This window comes from Salminus brasiliensis, chromosome 11 (assembly GCF_030463535.1).
Source record: "Salminus brasiliensis chromosome 11, fSalBra1.hap2, whole genome shotgun sequence".
NCBI classification, from domain to species: domain Eukaryota; kingdom Metazoa; phylum Chordata; class Actinopteri; order Characiformes; family Bryconidae; genus Salminus; species Salminus brasiliensis.
In genome coordinates, this window is record NC_132888.1 from 21,893,647 (window position 1) to 21,910,165 (window position 16,519).

The 16,519-nt window shown below is 41.6% G+C and overlaps 1 protein-coding gene across 2 annotated transcripts in view; it reads left to right on the forward strand.

Moving 5' to 3' along the window:
* Positions 1-16,519, forward strand: part of LOC140565942 (roundabout homolog 2) — a 44,332-nt gene that overhangs the window by 18,635 nt on the left and 9,178 nt on the right. For both annotated transcript variants that reach the window (XM_072692178.1, XM_072692179.1), the window contains exons 3-12: positions 468-625; positions 1,143-1,263; positions 1,372-1,510; positions 4,282-4,409; positions 8,913-9,037; positions 11,232-11,403; positions 11,835-12,040; positions 13,557-13,638; positions 13,801-13,969; positions 16,335-16,501. In XM_072692178.1, coding sequence (XP_072548279.1) covers positions 468-625; positions 1,143-1,263; positions 1,372-1,510; positions 4,282-4,409; positions 8,913-9,037; positions 11,232-11,403; positions 11,835-12,040; positions 13,557-13,638; positions 13,801-13,969; positions 16,335-16,501 — 1,467 coding nt within the window. The remainder of the gene's footprint in view (positions 1-467; positions 626-1,142; positions 1,264-1,371; positions 1,511-4,281; positions 4,410-8,912; positions 9,038-11,231; positions 11,404-11,834; positions 12,041-13,556; positions 13,639-13,800; positions 13,970-16,334; positions 16,502-16,519) is intronic.

The window sequence follows — 16,519 nt, forward strand, 5'->3', positions numbered from 1 at the left end:
GCTTAGATTAGCTCAGAGCCATGTTTTAAACATTACGCAGCAACAACAAACACTAAACACAGAGCTGTGTTTGTTAGTTAATATGTCAAAAAAGGATATTTTAAACCACTTTCCCGTAAAATGTTTGTTTGTTTTCTTCGTTTAATGCATACATGCTAAAAAAACAAATCCCAGAGAATTCTGTCTTACACATGAGTAATCAACAAACAGCAACAGCTATCAGTTCAAAGTGTGTACCACTACACACACACAAAGTGATTGTGACTGCAGTGTTTAGGAACTGGGAGCTGAATGGTCAGGTAGGTCAGTCAGACTGGGTTATAAGATATTAAACACACGTTATAAAACTCTGTTCACTAAACATACTGTGAATTTATTCAGATCAGGGGGCAAAAAAACTTGTAAAACTACATGTAACTAATACTGTTACTTGATTTATTCTCTTTCTGTCTCTCTTTTTGCCACAGCTCTTAGGGACGACTTCCGGCAAGCCCCCAACGATGTGGTTGTCGCTGCAGGGGAAGCAGCCGTTCTGGAGTGTATTCCCCCTCGTGGCCACCCGGAACCCAGTATCTCCTGGAAGAGGAACAATGTTCGCGTCAGTGACAAAGATGGGAGAATCTCTGTGAGTTGCCAGCCGCCTGATAACAAGAGCTTGCGATGCGGGAGCCGGGAAGTGCTGATTGCTCCGTGCTGATTAGAGCATGACCATTGAGCAATCATGACATCATCATGTGACCCTCAGTGCAGTCAGGATTAGCTCAGAGGACACATCATCTTTAGGAGCCACTTGTGCTATGATTTGAACCTTATTGGTATAGCTATCAGTAGACAGGTGTTATTCTCTTTACACCTCAAATTGTACTTCAAAATCAGACTACATTACTAGTGAAGAGCAAGTCTTGACTGAGTCTCCCTTTCTCTCAGTGGATTCTTACTGTGTTGAGTTGTGGTCACCAACTCTCCTCCTGTAGATCACCTGAATACAGATGAATTTTCAAATAGATATATTGAATAACCATAACAGCCTTTGTTGGAAGTAAATTCTACAGGCAGTACCAGGGTTTGTGGCCATTTTCTGGTAAAAGGTAGGCTATTTTGAAAAAAAGACATATGTTCTAATTACAATGTTGTTGTCATAGATGAGGAGTGGTAAGCTGATAATCTCTCACACCCGGAAAAGTGACGCGGGCATGTATGTGTGTGTGGGCTCCAACATGGTGGGTGAGAGGGACAGCGATCCAGCCGAGCTTGTGGTGTTCGGTGAGTCTTTCACCAGTCGTGTTCACCCATGTTGTATGGCATGAAAGTGATGGCCAGCGTGTGACTTTTTGTGTCAATGTGTGTGTCCCCATCAATGTGTGTGAGCAGAGAGACCAGTGTTCATCCGTAGGCCGGTGAATCAGATTGTGCTGGCAGAGGATACTGTGGAGTTCTTCTGTGAGGTGCATGGAGATCCAGCTCCCACAGTTCGTTGGCGCCGGGAGGAGGGAGAGCTGCCTCGTGGCAGGTCAGACCCTTACTCACTCTGACCAACTAATGACACATTTATTAGGTGCCAATATGCAAATTACATACTTACATCATTAAATTTTTGCCCCAGGCAGCATTGAATTAAAGGTGACACATTAAACCTTTTTCCAGTTATCATAGTTCCATGCAGTCTGGGATATGCTTTGGTCAAAATACCTAAGAGTCCCGCTCCAAAACAGCACTGTTCAGAACGGCTTAAGGACCTGTTCTTCTAAATAATAATGGGCTACCGCTCACCTCACCTGCACCCTGTTTATTACTCCTCTTGGCGACATGAATCCTCTTTTTTTGCACTAGTTAGCTAACATTTACTTCACCTTGAATTCACCTTTCTTTCTCTTGTTTGACCACTCACTATGTGTTATTGAATCCTGTTTTAAGAGTCATTGCCAGTCCTATGTTGTACTGACCCAAGAAAAGCACAAAGTTCTCTGCACACATGTTCATGAACAGAGCAGTTCTGGTGAGGGAGCAATATAAAACCCTGAACACTGTGGTAAATCTCAGGATTTTATACCTGGGCAGCCCAGAAAGAACTGCCAGAGTTGTCTTATTTGTGGCTTGGTAGGCACTCCAGATACCAGATGTATGTGCATAAGCATTGAAAAGGTCCCCGTTAAACATACTCAAATAGATGTGACAGACTTTGACAAACTGCTATCAAATCACACCAGAAATCACGTAAACAAGTATGTTTTTGATGTCTTTAAAACCATTCTGAAACCCAGTCCACAATAAATATATTTTCTAAGATGTGAGGAAAGCCTTTAAAATGATACATAATAAGCTCTGTTGGCCTTAGTTTTACAACTAATATACAGTGATTTAAATGGCTTATTTGAATTCCAGAGGCACTAATACAAAGACTTGCTCAGCGTGTGCTTCAATCAGTTTGAGACACAGCAAGCAGAGAAAAAAAATTCTCTGCTGGAACACCTGGAAGTTGACAGAGGTGAGTCCCGGCTGCTAAATTATGAGCAGTTGAGCAGTGACAGTAAAGAAAATAAATATAGCAAAAATGTGTCTATGGATGAACCTGAAAAGGGTAAGATCTGAAATGACAAAAAGAGTTTGTTACAAAAGTGTTTGTGCCTGAGTTCATGAAGGTAGTTGGTAAACGACTCCATCTTGCACCTGAATAGTCCCACTCCATAAAGTGCATATAGGTGTGGTCTAGGGGTGCAAGAAATAATTGACTTAGTCAACTTAAATCAACAACCAAATTAGTTGGCGACTGATTAAATAGTCGGTGATTAGTTGGTGATGTCATAACCCTTTCTCACGCTAACTAGGTTACATAACTATGGTTACATAACAGTAACCATAACAGTGTTACTATTTACATATAAAATACACTGATACAAATGGACAGACCGTGTCAAAATTAAAGTCAATAATACAAATAGTTACGTAACAGTAACACAAAATACTTAAAAAACTGAAAAGTCTCACATTTGTTTCCACTTTCCTTTTTTGCTCATCAGAAAAATAATGGAAAAAACTGATTTAGTTTAGTTATGTTGTATTGCGGTGTGCTTTGCAACATTTAAGTGTTGACAAGAAAAAATATATTGGGGTTTTATTTATCTTTTATAATAGCAGGAATGTTCATGGAAAGTTCAAGAAAGGGAATAAGGTATATTCATCTTCATTGCCTTCATTGTTAGTTAGCAAATGCATAGAACAATGTCAAGCTAAATTAAAAAGCTAGATATTAGTTGTTTGGTGATAAAATAATCGATTATTTGTTTCAACAATCAATAGATAATCTAAATAGTCATTTGTCCATTAACCAAACTCGTAGCGTAGCCATATATAATCGTGTCTAGATGCTACCCAAACACTGAGTAAAAAAAAACACTGATAAATAAAATGTCTAATTATAAACTCCTTAAAATAATGCTTAATTTCATCTTTAACTCAGTCAGTGTGAAATTTGAATACTGAAGATATTTGAGAAGTAAATGATGTCCATATCTGAATTAAATACAACATGAACATTAATATTTGAGGCTCTAGTTTATGTTCCAAAATGCAAGAACAACACATCTGTTGGACTCATTGCATACAAGATTGACTGTTACCACTGTGTCTTGCTGTTTATTAAGTAGCTGTTTGGACATCCCACCCCCGTACAGAGTCTCATGAAATTAGTAAAAATGTGACGAAAATAAAATGAACAAACAACAGCCCTATTGTGATTGTAATCACGCCTCTTCGCTGTTTGGAGAGCTTTCTCACCGCCTACGCCTTTAAACACTGAAAAGATTTAGGTGTTGATGAGAATGTTATAAACTTGTGCCATAATTTCATCAGTAGTGGGGACTGGCTTTCATAGGAAAGTAAATTGAAGCACTTGTTTGTGTCAAGCCTTCACAAAATATATTAAATATGTTTGTTTTGCTTAAAGTAAATTGAGTTCAGACATTATGGTTATTGTCTTTTTTCCACTAACTGAGAACACTAGTGGCACACTTTTGTAATCCTCACATTGTGAAATTCTTATTTTTCGTATAGTATTATTGTTTGGATAGCTTGTTTGAACAGATAACGTGCTAAGTACAGGCATTGCCGAGCCACAAGACTATAAACAGCTGCGCAGTCAGTGGTAAAACATAACAGATTACAGTGTTATAATAAAACGATGTTAGAGGTGACGAGAGGACGAGGGAACTGACGTGTGAGTTCTCGCTACATTACGCTCTCGCCACAAAGCTGTGCTTTCTCTTTTTTCCCATGGGTGGACAGGTTTGAGATTCGCAGCGACAATAGCCTCCGCTTGCTGAAGGTGCGAGAGGAGGACGAGGGCACATACACGTGCATGACGGAAAACAGCGTGGGGAAAACCGAGGCTCCGGCCACGCTGCAGGTCAATGGTGAGAAAACGTGCAGACCAACACCAATACACCATAAACATTTACGCAGAAAGACCCAAGAAAACCATATGCATACCCACAAAAACACTCACCATTATACATATAAACACACACACATAGTTTACAAGGCTCTGCATGTGCGATCACCCACACTCCAGCAGCCATAAAATATGAATCAGAAGTTGGTATTCATGGGTTCATGCATATGCTCATCTTTCATTTCCATTAAGCTGATCTGATCACGGCTCTTTGAGCCTGTCAGACATCATCAGTGCTATCTGTGCGAACTGAGACGGAAGAAGCGCGATTATCAGCCTCTCTCCCTCTCCCCGTTACACACACACACATACAGTTACTACGCATTTACAGCTTTTGCTAAAGCATATCGTTGCTGTCACACAAAAACCTTTTAAAAACAATTGAGTGCTTTGAGTTGTTCTTTTAACGTGTCATAATTTTGTGTTGAATGGACCAATCAAAATGCTCCAAAATGACATGTAATGAAATCTTTTTAAAGTGACTTCCATTGAAAGTTAAGAATGTTTTTTGCCCTCATCCTGTAAAGTTGGAATTTTTGTAAAGTTGGAATTTTTTTTTTTGTTTCGCTTAGTTTTTGAACTACTAACAGCTGTGAATGAAGCGGGTTAGACAGTGGAAAAGAGACGTAGTAGTAATGGAATATAAGTGTGTGTGATTGTGTGTGTCTGAGTGTTTATGTAAGTGACTTTGTTGGTTAGGATCTATCTAAACCAGCACAGCCAGAGGAGGCAGCTGGAGCAGTCCTGATTTAATTCATCCTCCAGTTATTTTGCCAGTCTGAATTAAAATGAGACCAAACAGCACCCCCCCCCCCCAATCTCTCCCCACCTCTCTCTCTCTCTCTCTCTCTCTCTCTGCTTTTTTCTCTCTGTCTCTTGGTCCTTGCATAGTGTCTAATTTGTCACCTTTCTGTTTCAGTTGCTTTAATTTTGTGTTTCTCTTTACCATCTCATCCATGTCATCCTACCCACTCTCTACTTCACTCTCTCTTTCATAAACAAACACACACACAAACTTCTTGCATGCCCCCACTGCTCAAAGCTGTCTCAGCCAGTAAGGAACTGTTGCATGTTTGTTGTCAGCACGCAACACTGGTGGTGTGACAAAAACACGCCAGTGTGTGTGTGTGTGTGTGCGTAAGAGAGAGAGAATGAGAGAGTATGTGAGAGCTCAGAAGGCTTTTTAAGCCATTACTTTCATATGACTGTAAAACCATAATGGAAAAAGCAGCCCATTATTCTTATTAGATTTCAGCGAGGATACATTTCAGTGGTGATTCAGCTCTGTGAATAGGCCATATAAAATTACATAATGTTTTGTCCACTAATGTTCATACAGCCACCATCAAATCAGTTGGAGACCAGGAGAGAAGGGGAGGCTGAGAGGCAGAGGCTGCTGAGAGAGTCAAAGAGGTTTTTCCTCCTCTCAGGCCGACGCTCTTTCTGTCATCATCTTTAAAGTGTCCTCTGCTCAGCCAAGCCCTACAGTAAGCCCCGGAATCAGTGACTTAATGTCGCCCAGATTACGGATTGACCACCCACACATCTGCTGTTTTTTCACATATTTTCACATTCACCAAATGAAAGCTGGCCGAGTGTCCGCTTGAAAGAGAGCGTTTAAAGCCAGATGAAACGCTCCCATGTTTGAGTGGTGACTCAAACACATCCTCACTCTCTTGGTCATCCAAAATTTATCTGGCAAGAAAAGCAGAAAGGGAAATGAGGCGTGGCTCTCAATATTTCATCCTTCAGAGGAAGATTTCCGTCCACAGCTCATTATTTCAGTCCCTAAAGCTGATGCCTAATTTGTGGTTTTGTCTGTGCATTCCTGCACCTGAAGTTTGACAATAGTCTGTGTCACTTGGTCCCTTGTCACTTTGCAGTACCCAGTTGTTCTCTGGGAGTTAAGTTTCCTTCGTTGCCATCGCAGCATGAGTGCTTATTTGCGTGGGAGTTTTCTGGTTTGCTGCAAAAAGAGTGTGAAAAGATGAGTCAGATTCTCTCTCCTTTTCTTTCACTCATACTCTCCCTGTTTCTCTCTATCGCTCTCCCGCTATATCTCTCTCCCTTTGGAGCGTAGTCTGCTGTGTTCATATGCCTGCTGTGAAATTTCTTGAGCAGCAGGATAGAAGCCTGGTTATCAAAACAAAGGCCCACACAGCCCTCAGCTCGGTGGCTTCTAAAGAGCCATAAGGGAAATGGATGGATTTTTCTCTGCTTACCATGAGCTCAGGAGCCTACCAGAAAAAAAGCGAGAAAAAGCAGCGGCCACCTCACATGCCCTGCCTTGTAATCTTCCTGCTGTTGCCAGAGCTCATGATTGGTAAGACTGTGAACAGATGTTCTGACTGCAGTGTGTAAGCACTACTATCCCAGTACACACCAGCACCTCATTTATCCAGAGCAGGAGAATCTAACCCTCTAGTCACAACTAATTAATTCCTCTAATCCCAGATGAGTGCAGAGTGTATATGGTTTTAAGCCTGAGCCTCTCGCGCTAATGTGGAAATTGCAGCACTGATGGAGCTCAGCACAGAGGAGTAAATAACCTGATTGGTGAGATCAGAGATAATCACTGAGAATTTGTGAAAATGCTAGTTGATGTCAGATCAGCATGGTGGCATGGTGCTTAGACTGTAATGTGGTAGTTGGAGGCCTTTGTGAAGTTGCACCTCAAAAGGTTAAAATAAGTATGTATATATTGAGCCACGCTTGTTTCATTTGATGAATGTCGATTGTTTGTATAGTGTGGTGGATAACGCTCCGAGCCCTATTTAGGCGATCTTTAGGTGAGCCGTCACCCGCACTCTGCACAGCTTGATATGGGGCGTGTCAGTGTGTCTTTGCTATCATAACAACGGAAAAAGTACGCCTAGAAATACGCAAAAGCCATGTACTAAGTCTCTTAATTAATCATTAGTGTGTTTTGGGCATAACCTGCAATAAACCACTCAGCGTGTCACTTGCCATTTCCTTTAAAAGCCAGGTATGATCTGACTTTGGCGGATTGCTATTTTAATTGCGCATCAAGCTCTGTCTGGGAAGGCTAGCTGAAGCGGTGGAGCGCCTCACCTCTAGAATAATGTTATTTTATTTTGTTATTTGGTTTATTGTTGATGTAAAACTGGCACAGGCTATGTGTGTTCACTGCTGACTGTGGCATGTGTGTGTATAACAAGCCAAGATAACAATACGCCAGAAATTAACCTGAACACACCTAATTTTAAGACCACCATGCCCATCGGCATAGATATATTCGCAAGCACCGTAGCTATTTAAACAATGCAGGCGGAAGACGTGAAAATAGACTGTTGGTAGGGAGGGGGGTAGATAGCAATGAGCATCACAACACACCTTGCGCAAGGTGTAAAATAAGGCCCTCCATGTAAATAATAATAACAAATGTGTTTCAGTTCATCAGTATTTCTGGAATGCCTTGAGTGCACAGCCCTCATTAGGTTGAGCCACAGCATCTTGAAAAGATTGTAAGGATCATTTGAAAACACAAGTCTTCTTCTTTTTCAAGCATTTTTGGTTGGTTTCCATTGGTGCTTTGGGTCATTGTCTTCAGCTTGAGGTCATGGACTACTGCTATTACATTCTCCTGTAAAATGTTTTGATATGCCTTTAAATTTGTTCTCTCAATGATTGCACAGTGTACAGACCCTGAGGCAGCAAATCAACCCCAAACCATGATGCCCTCCAACTGGCTTCACAGTTGGGATCAGACTTTGATGTTGGTGTCCAATGTTCTTTTGACTCTAAACATTTGCATTTGGGCTAAAAAAAGTTCCACTTTTGTCTCATCTTTTAAAAGATCGCTTTTTGCGCTAACCAGTCTTTCTGGAAAAGAAAAGGTTTGTCAGTAACCAGGCTTTGTGTGCCTCTATTTCATGGACAAAGCACCTGTGAAACCCAACTCTTTTAATCAAAACTCTCAGAATTTAAACACTTTTTGCCAATTACAGTCATGGCCAAAAATGTTGGCAGCTCTGCACTTTTATCGGAAAATGCACCACTTCTCCCAAAAATGTGGTGCAAGTACAAATGCTCTGGTATTCACATTTTTATTTCTGTTGTTTGTATTGAAACAAAACACAAAAAAGGCTGAGAAAAAGGCAAATCTGATACCATTCCACATAGAATGGACTGTACACCTTTGAACCTGCATTGTGGATAACCGTGTGTTGCTAGTGTAGTTAGTATTTGTTTATAATTGTAACTGTAATTCCAAATGGTTCACCTTTTCACTTCAAGGGTACTTTTCCTTGCGACTAAAGTAGGCGAAGGGAGGGTTAAAGTGGTGAACTGCATTAACTTCATTATGATTGGATAGATTAAGAAATTCTACCAAACCAAACACCAAAAATATCTGAATCATTTGTGCTTTTTTTTTTTTTTCTAATTTGTGACATTAAAGGACACAAACTCTAACTCGACCTCTCTGCTCCCCATCTTTCAATAGTGCCCCCACAGATCACCATCCAGCCACGGGACCAGGTCTCTGCCCAGGGCCGAACTGTCACCTTCCACTGCGGCACTGAGGGCGACCCCCCTCCAGCCATCTTCTGGCAGAAGGAAGGAACTCAGGTAGGACTACAGACAGCCTCAAGACGTGAAACCAGGCAGAGCTTGCCATGTTTTGCTTTTAGAAACCACTTCATGGTAGCGTTCACTATCATCTGCTTACAACATGACACTGTTCAGTGATGAAGTATTATGTGTGGGTTATAGGAGTCTAATTATTCAAAGCTCTTGTTTCATTTGTGTCTCGTCGTGTTTATCAGTGACTCATTAAGTTCCTCGCTGCTTGAAAACAAACCGGAGCCTCTCAATAGGGATTTTTTTTCTCTTTCCTTGCCGTCTCTGATTAGCCGTGTTGTGCTGATTACGCTGAAGAGGTGAATCAGAGCGCCGGCCCGTTTGAGCTCAGTTCGCAGATACAGAGGTAGATCTGTGTTCTGAGTGGCATAATGGGAGTGCGTCAGTGAGAATGGCGCTTCCTCTGAGAAGCCAGAAACATGCGAAAGGGGGGGTAGAGGTGGTTCTGAGGAACAGCAGGTGTCAGAGCTCCTCCTTCAGGCTGACACAAGCACACACTCCTGCCTTGGGGTGGTTTGGAACATGCTGCCTTCTATTAATAGACTTCAGGCCCAGTGGCTGGACGATGAAGACCATTCTATCCTAATGATGCTATGGAAAATGACAGTGAATTAGGATGTAGTCTCAAGTTCAAAGTTTTATTTGTCATACACAGTATGGCAATAACTATAACTGTTTGCTCACATAAGAAAACAGGATAGAATATAGGTAGAATATATAAAATAAGATAAGCAAAGATGAGATGGCTTTCACATTAGCCCACATAAGCAACAGTTGACTTCAATCGTCTTGCATTCAGCTGGAAGAGATGTGTGTATGTGCCTCCTATAGCTACCCAGCAAAATCTCAAGAGTTGAATGAATTTTAACCCAATTTATTTTAGTCCAGAAGGATTTTACTGAACACTGTTTTAATTCAACACTGTAGGCGTTATTCCTGCACTGTTTATTCTCTGCATTTAACAGTTGGAGCAAAAAGAAAGGATTTAAATCGAATTAAAATTGAAATGACTATAAAGGCAATAGAGTACACTTTATTTTTGGCTTCTTTCTAAATGTATCGTGGCCACCAAAAAGGCTTCATATTTGTGACTGGTGACAAATTAAAAACACTTCTTAAAGTAGTATTATGTGAGAATTGGTATTCTCCCTCTACAGTGGGGAGTGTAATTCACTTTTATACCACTGCCTGAAATTATATTCGTGAAAGAAGCATGTGGACTGAGGCAGTAGAGTAATATTACAGGATTTAAAAAAAAAATGTCTCTGGTTATTCAGCGATACTCGGTTCTCACAAAACGTCCTGTGCAGCTCCACCAAGCTTCCATAGTGCAGTAGCAGTGTATCGGACTCGAAGTGACAATGACAGAGACGCCATTCTCCCTATTACAGTCAGTGGTGCAAAATTAAGCTGTTATTGTAAGGTTAAGTGCCACATAATATTGCTTTAATGTTTATTGGTATTTGGCAACCTAAGTACAGAAAAGCAGAGGCGGGATAGTTTAAAGCCATACCCTGACCATTCAAAACGTCTGTGTCATTTTGTAAGAAATGTTTACTTGATCTTGTTAAACATTAAGAATGTATTTCACATGCAATGAATACACAGATTTATTTTGCCTCCCATTATTACAACTGAGTATGTTGACCCCTTTCTGATCCGCAAGACCCTGGAGACCGACACCACATAAATGATCATTTATTACAGTGGAAGGAAAGGCGCCTCGAGCTGAACTTGAGAAAATCATTACTAATCATGTGAGACAAATGATTGATAGGCCAAGTAAAACAACGACTTGCTTACCCAGAAAGCTGGATCCAGATTTGTGTACGCTAGCCAGAGGTTTTACAAATACAGAAACAGACCCAGGAGGTGTCTGGCTAAGTGTATTACAGGTGAAAAGGCGAATTGTTTCATACTAGCAAAGATTAGTTTCAAAAATTCAAAATGTCAAGGTCTTTGAATAATACTCTCAGTATCTCTGTGCAACATGTGCAGTCCTGCTTAAATCTAAATATTTTTTATGCAAGTAGACGGTGTCCATGATAACTATGGAAACACTGCTGCTGCTTGGCGGGTTCTCCAGATGATCTATAAATAAATCAATACTGGATTTCATCTTTAGTTAATATAGACACACATTTCTTTATGTGTATCATGTGTGTGTGTGTCTGTGTTTTAGATGCTGCTGTTTCCAGGCCAGCCTTTCTCTCAGGCTGGGCGCTACTCCGTGTCCATGAGTGGAGAGCTGACCATTAGGGATGTCCACAGTGAAGACTCTGGCTACTATGTGTGCCAGGCCATCAGTGTAGCAGGCAGTGTCCTCTCCAAAGCCCTGCTGGAGGTGAAGTCTGGTAAGAACAGCAGATGACAATGACAAGAGAACATTTAATGCAATCTGAAGCCTTTAGTATATTAAGTTATAGGGATGACCCCGATTCTAAAACGATCAACGTCCAGATTTCCTGTGTGTATATATGAAGATATATTGGGATATATTCATGGGACTTGGGCTTTCTTTTGTCTAAATTGCAGTTCCAGTAATTCCAGTGGCATTTCATCGTAAATATTTAATTGAATCTAGGTTTTAAACTGCATCTTAAGATGAAAGACATTGTGTTATATGTGTTATACACATTTAAATAAGGTAAATTCAGTGTATATATATTTTTTTCTCTGCTGGCCATTGTCAGTCCAGCTGCATCAGAGGCAAGGCAGAGGTGGCGCAAGTTGCTTTTGGGCGACAGGAATCTCAGTCAAACCCACTGCCCTGTGTGTCTTGCAGGCCCGTCAGACCTGGTTCCTCCCATCATCCGCCAGGGCCCAGCCAACCAGACGCTGGCCCGGGGCTCTGACGCCCTGCTTCAGTGCCATGTGACGGGCAGCCCACCCCCAAGCATCAGGTGGGAGAAGGACGGACAAAGCCTCCTGGGGGACGACGTCCACATAAGCCTAATGGAAAACGGCACTTTACACATCAGCAGCTTGCAGGTATTTGACGGACATTTCGGACCAAAACATGGATTGTTGGCTTTCATTAGCGGGCTGGAAATTGAAAGCACTTTGGACAGATAGGCCGCTTGCGGAACATTTCAAATCGAGTGAGATGTTCACAAAAACGCCTTGGGTAATGGGTGCCGCTTGAAGTGTTTCATTTTCCGTGACTCACTTGCTGTTGTGAAAAGTTGAAAAAGCAACACTTGCCTGAACTACTTAGTTACTATACTTTTTGTTTACAAGAGAAGGATGTTAGATTGTAAAATTGCCATGCCTACAGTTTGCCTTTAAGCCTATCATGACTGGTTCGTTGACCTGTTGGTATTTGCAAAAAACTGTTTGAATCAGGAAATAATTTATTTTGACTAAGAATTAAATTCTCTCATAATGTCCTAGTGGTAAAATTGAACTTTATGAGTGTTAAAATTGAGAGCGGTATGAAAGTTACCTTCGAGAGTTTTCAAGTAATGGTTTCTATTAGTCTTCCTACTACTGTTCACTTAAAATTAAATCAGTGCATGCAGAAAGGCATTTTTGTTGCCATTTCCATTTCTATTGTTAGTGGAAAAGTTGTAATGGTAATTAATGACCTCGTTTACTAACCAAAACAGTTGCTTTTGACAAAGTAAAAGTTTTGCTTTCCCCTAGACTCACCTGCCATTTGACGACTTGAACAGATTGTATAGACTGTGTTAATTGAGATTGTGCATGATTTATGGTCGTGTGGATTCTAATTAAAAACTGACAGGTGAAGAAATACGTTTAGCTGTCTTCTTGCAATACAGTGCATTCGAAGTGGTGAACTATTCAAAGAGCCTGCTGCACACACATACACACACGCACACACACACACACTACATCAGAGAAGCGAAGCAAATCTGTCATGTCATGATAGTGTTGAACACGGGAGATGCATTAGCCTATCAAAGAGTGAAGATAGCGAAAGAGGTCTTTTCAGAAGTGGACTGAAATGTTTACTTCACTATTGCGCTGCAGAGCTTTCATGAATGCTAAAGATGCATACACCACATTTAAAAAAGGCACAGGTTCATAATAGAGTTAATATTACATTATTTATTGTACATCATAACAGAGAGACATACCATTTATTTCTTTCCATGTGTGATGATACTGGCTTTAGTAGCGTCTTCATTCAGTGTACGGTTGTACAGAATATGTGTACTAACTGTATTTCACATATCCTTCATTAACTTGTTTATATTACATTGAAAACTGTGTATCATGTACGTAATTGTGTATCATATCTGAAATCCCAAGCTGTTAAACAGAGTCATACAGGTTATTCATGTGTAGAAATGTCCAGTAGCTGCAAGGATTTGTTTATTGGTTCCCTCTGTTTCTGCCACCATGACCTCCAGCTCTCAGTGAGCCAGCCCAGATCAGCTGAAAACGTCACATTTGATCCGCACCATTTGGAGACAGAGCGCTGCAATTATCTCTGTCCTCTTTCATCCATAAAGAGAGATTATTTTGCCTTCTCTGTTGCTAGGAGACCGACTCAGGGACATACACCTGCGTCGCTTCCAGTTCCACGGGCGAGATGAGTTGGAGTGGGACCGTGACCGTGAGAGGTAGAGAACAAACGCACCATTCGTTCACATACTTTCACTTAGACCTTGACAGGAACCAGTTCCCATAATACTCAAATACTCATTGCAGCTGTCATCTGTGTTTTGATCTTGTGTGTGAGCACTCTGAGTGGTCAGGCTGACTCTGGGGCATTTGTGTTACAGCAACAGGAACATCCTCTGTCCCACGCGTCTCGCTGGCCCTACAGCTGCCCGGCCCACCTCAGAAACCCGTTGTGACAGATGTGAGCCAGAGCAGCGTCACCCTGACTTGGCAGCCCAACCAGCATGAAGGGGGTGATGCCGTCACCTCTTACATTATTGAGGCTTTCAGGTAAAACATGTTAGCAGGACATGACAATGCATGCTGCTGTCTATGAATCAGTTTGAAGTCATTGTGGGCCTAAGCCAGGCTCAAATGAATTTGGCTTACCTGCTGTATGTATCATGTTACTGTTCTGTGCTGATTCAAACAATCAGCTTATTTATGGCCCCTTTTTTGAAGGGGGCATGTTAGAGCCAAGGAAAAAAGCCAAATGTGCAGGACAATAAGTGCTCCTGGACCAGGATTGGAAACTATTGAACTAGTACGCCCAAGAGAATGGAGTAATCATTGGGTTTAAATGGTGTTCTCAGTCTCCCTTCAGGAATTGGCCACAACACTGCAGAGTTTAGTTTTCCTTGATTTAGCACATCTAGCCTAGCACATCTAGACATTCAGTTTGGTTTGCTCTTGTGTTGAAGTGAGGAATGTCACTGCAAAGAGATCCAAAGAGCTCTCTAAGGCATTTAGTCTGTGAAGGGATTTAAAAAGACCACAGAACAATTAGAATTCAGCTCTTCCAGAAAATAATTTACAAGTGAAACAACTGCCAACATGGCCAGGTCAGTCCGTCCTGGCAAGTTCAGCCCAAAAGCAGACCACAAGAAGCGTAAAAAATATCATGACGGGACCTACAGGTAGCTCTTGCTGCTGTACACCCTGGGAACTGCTGGACTTTAAAATTATCTTGCCATCTCCTTTGAGAACTCACTGGTCACTCCATCCACCGAAGCTTGAAGCCTTGGTGTAGTTATGGATGATCTGTTATCATTCTCAAGCCATTTTGCAAACGTAACTCAGTCATGCAGATTTCTCCTGTACAACTTCAGGAGAACTCGACCCTTCCTCTCCAGAGAGGCCACCCATGTGCTCGTTCAGTCTCTCGTCACTTCAAAACTTGACTACTGCAGCTCTCTTCTGGCTGGTCTCCCTCTGCGCACCCTCAGGCCTGTAACTTATCCAGAATGCAGATTCAAAACCCAGGCCTACAAAGCAAAGAATGGACCAGCCCCTTTGTACTTGATGGCAGTGGTCAAAAGCCGATCTGCACCAAGAGCCCTGGAAGACAAGCGTCCAGGCTTTTTTCTGTCCTCTCACCAACGTGGTGGAACGAACTTCCCCTGGGTGTCCGAACAGCAGAGTCGCTCACTGTCTTCAAACACAGACTAAAGACCCACCTCTTCCGAAAATACTTGGACGAATAGTAGAGTGCTATGGTCTCCATATTGACTTGTGTTTAGTAGTGTCTAAGCTTAGACGTATCTTTGAATTCTTTGTCTATTCAAACTAGCCAAGGTTATTCTTTAGTAAACAGTGAAACACTTTTGTAAGTCGCTCTGGATAAGAGCGTCTGCTAAATGTCGTAAATGTAAATGTCTTGCCATGTTGATTTCAAAGTTCATGCATTTACGATCATATTTAAAGCTTTCTGAGGCTTGGTTATCTTACTTGGACTACTTACAGTACTGTTATTCCTGCTTTTGTATCATATCAGCCTTAATATGAAAGATTGACATTCATAAGTAAAATGCTCCACACACAAAGCAGAGCTTTGCCTTTTCGTCCCTGTTCATCACGTTTCATTGCGTTACATTTTACGCTCCACTTCCTCCTTCTCAGTGGCCCATAGTGTCAAAAGGTCTCATTACAGTGATGGCTGTTGGAGAAACTCCATTCAGAGGCTGTCAGCTCTGACGGAGGAGCAGGCTGAAGTGGGGAAATACAGGAGAGACTCAGCTCTTTCCAGCAGATCCCCAGGGCAGCTGTTATGGAGCTTCCCTCTGGGCTCTCTTTAAGTCCAGCCAACTGACAGCCCTCTGTTATTCTCCCATTGGGAGAGCGGCTAAGGGCTGGGTAAGTTGTGGGGGATAGCAGAAAGACTGGAAGCGAAGACTGAGTTATTATTTAGCTCTGCTCTGACACCTTGTTAAGGAGGTGTGCCAGTGTGTAGCACGGCCTCCTCTGCTCAAACGTTTCGCTTGTGTGCACACGGCCTCTGGCTGGATGCCTCTGACCTTATTCTCTTGTGGTGCACAGCAAAAGGGTCCAATCGTTTCCAATGTCCTTTACACATTTCTGGTGTGTGTGTGTGTATGAGAGAAAGAGAAAAACTCTAATAAAAGAAATCTATATCTGTTACTTTTTTATGGATCGTACATGATATTTCACAAGGTGTGGCATCATAAGATGAATGTTTAAACAAAAATAGGTATGAGTAAAAAAATTAAATGTTTGATTGTTTCACTGCATTCATTTTTTCTAAAAATGTCAGTTGAAACACCCCTTATTGAAAATGGAAAAACAACAAAGAAACAAATGTGTTCAAGTCCTTTTTAATTTATAATCACAGTAATATTCTCTTCTCTTTACATTGCAGTCAGTCAGTGGGCAGTACATGGCAGACAGTAGCAGACCAGGTGAAGCAGGAGAAGCACACTGTGTCTGGCTTGTACCCCAACACTGTATACCTATTTATTGTCAGAGCGGTCAACTCCTATGGCCTAAGTGACCCCAGCCCTATCTCGGAGCCTGTCAGAACACTGGGTGGGTATGAAGCCAAAC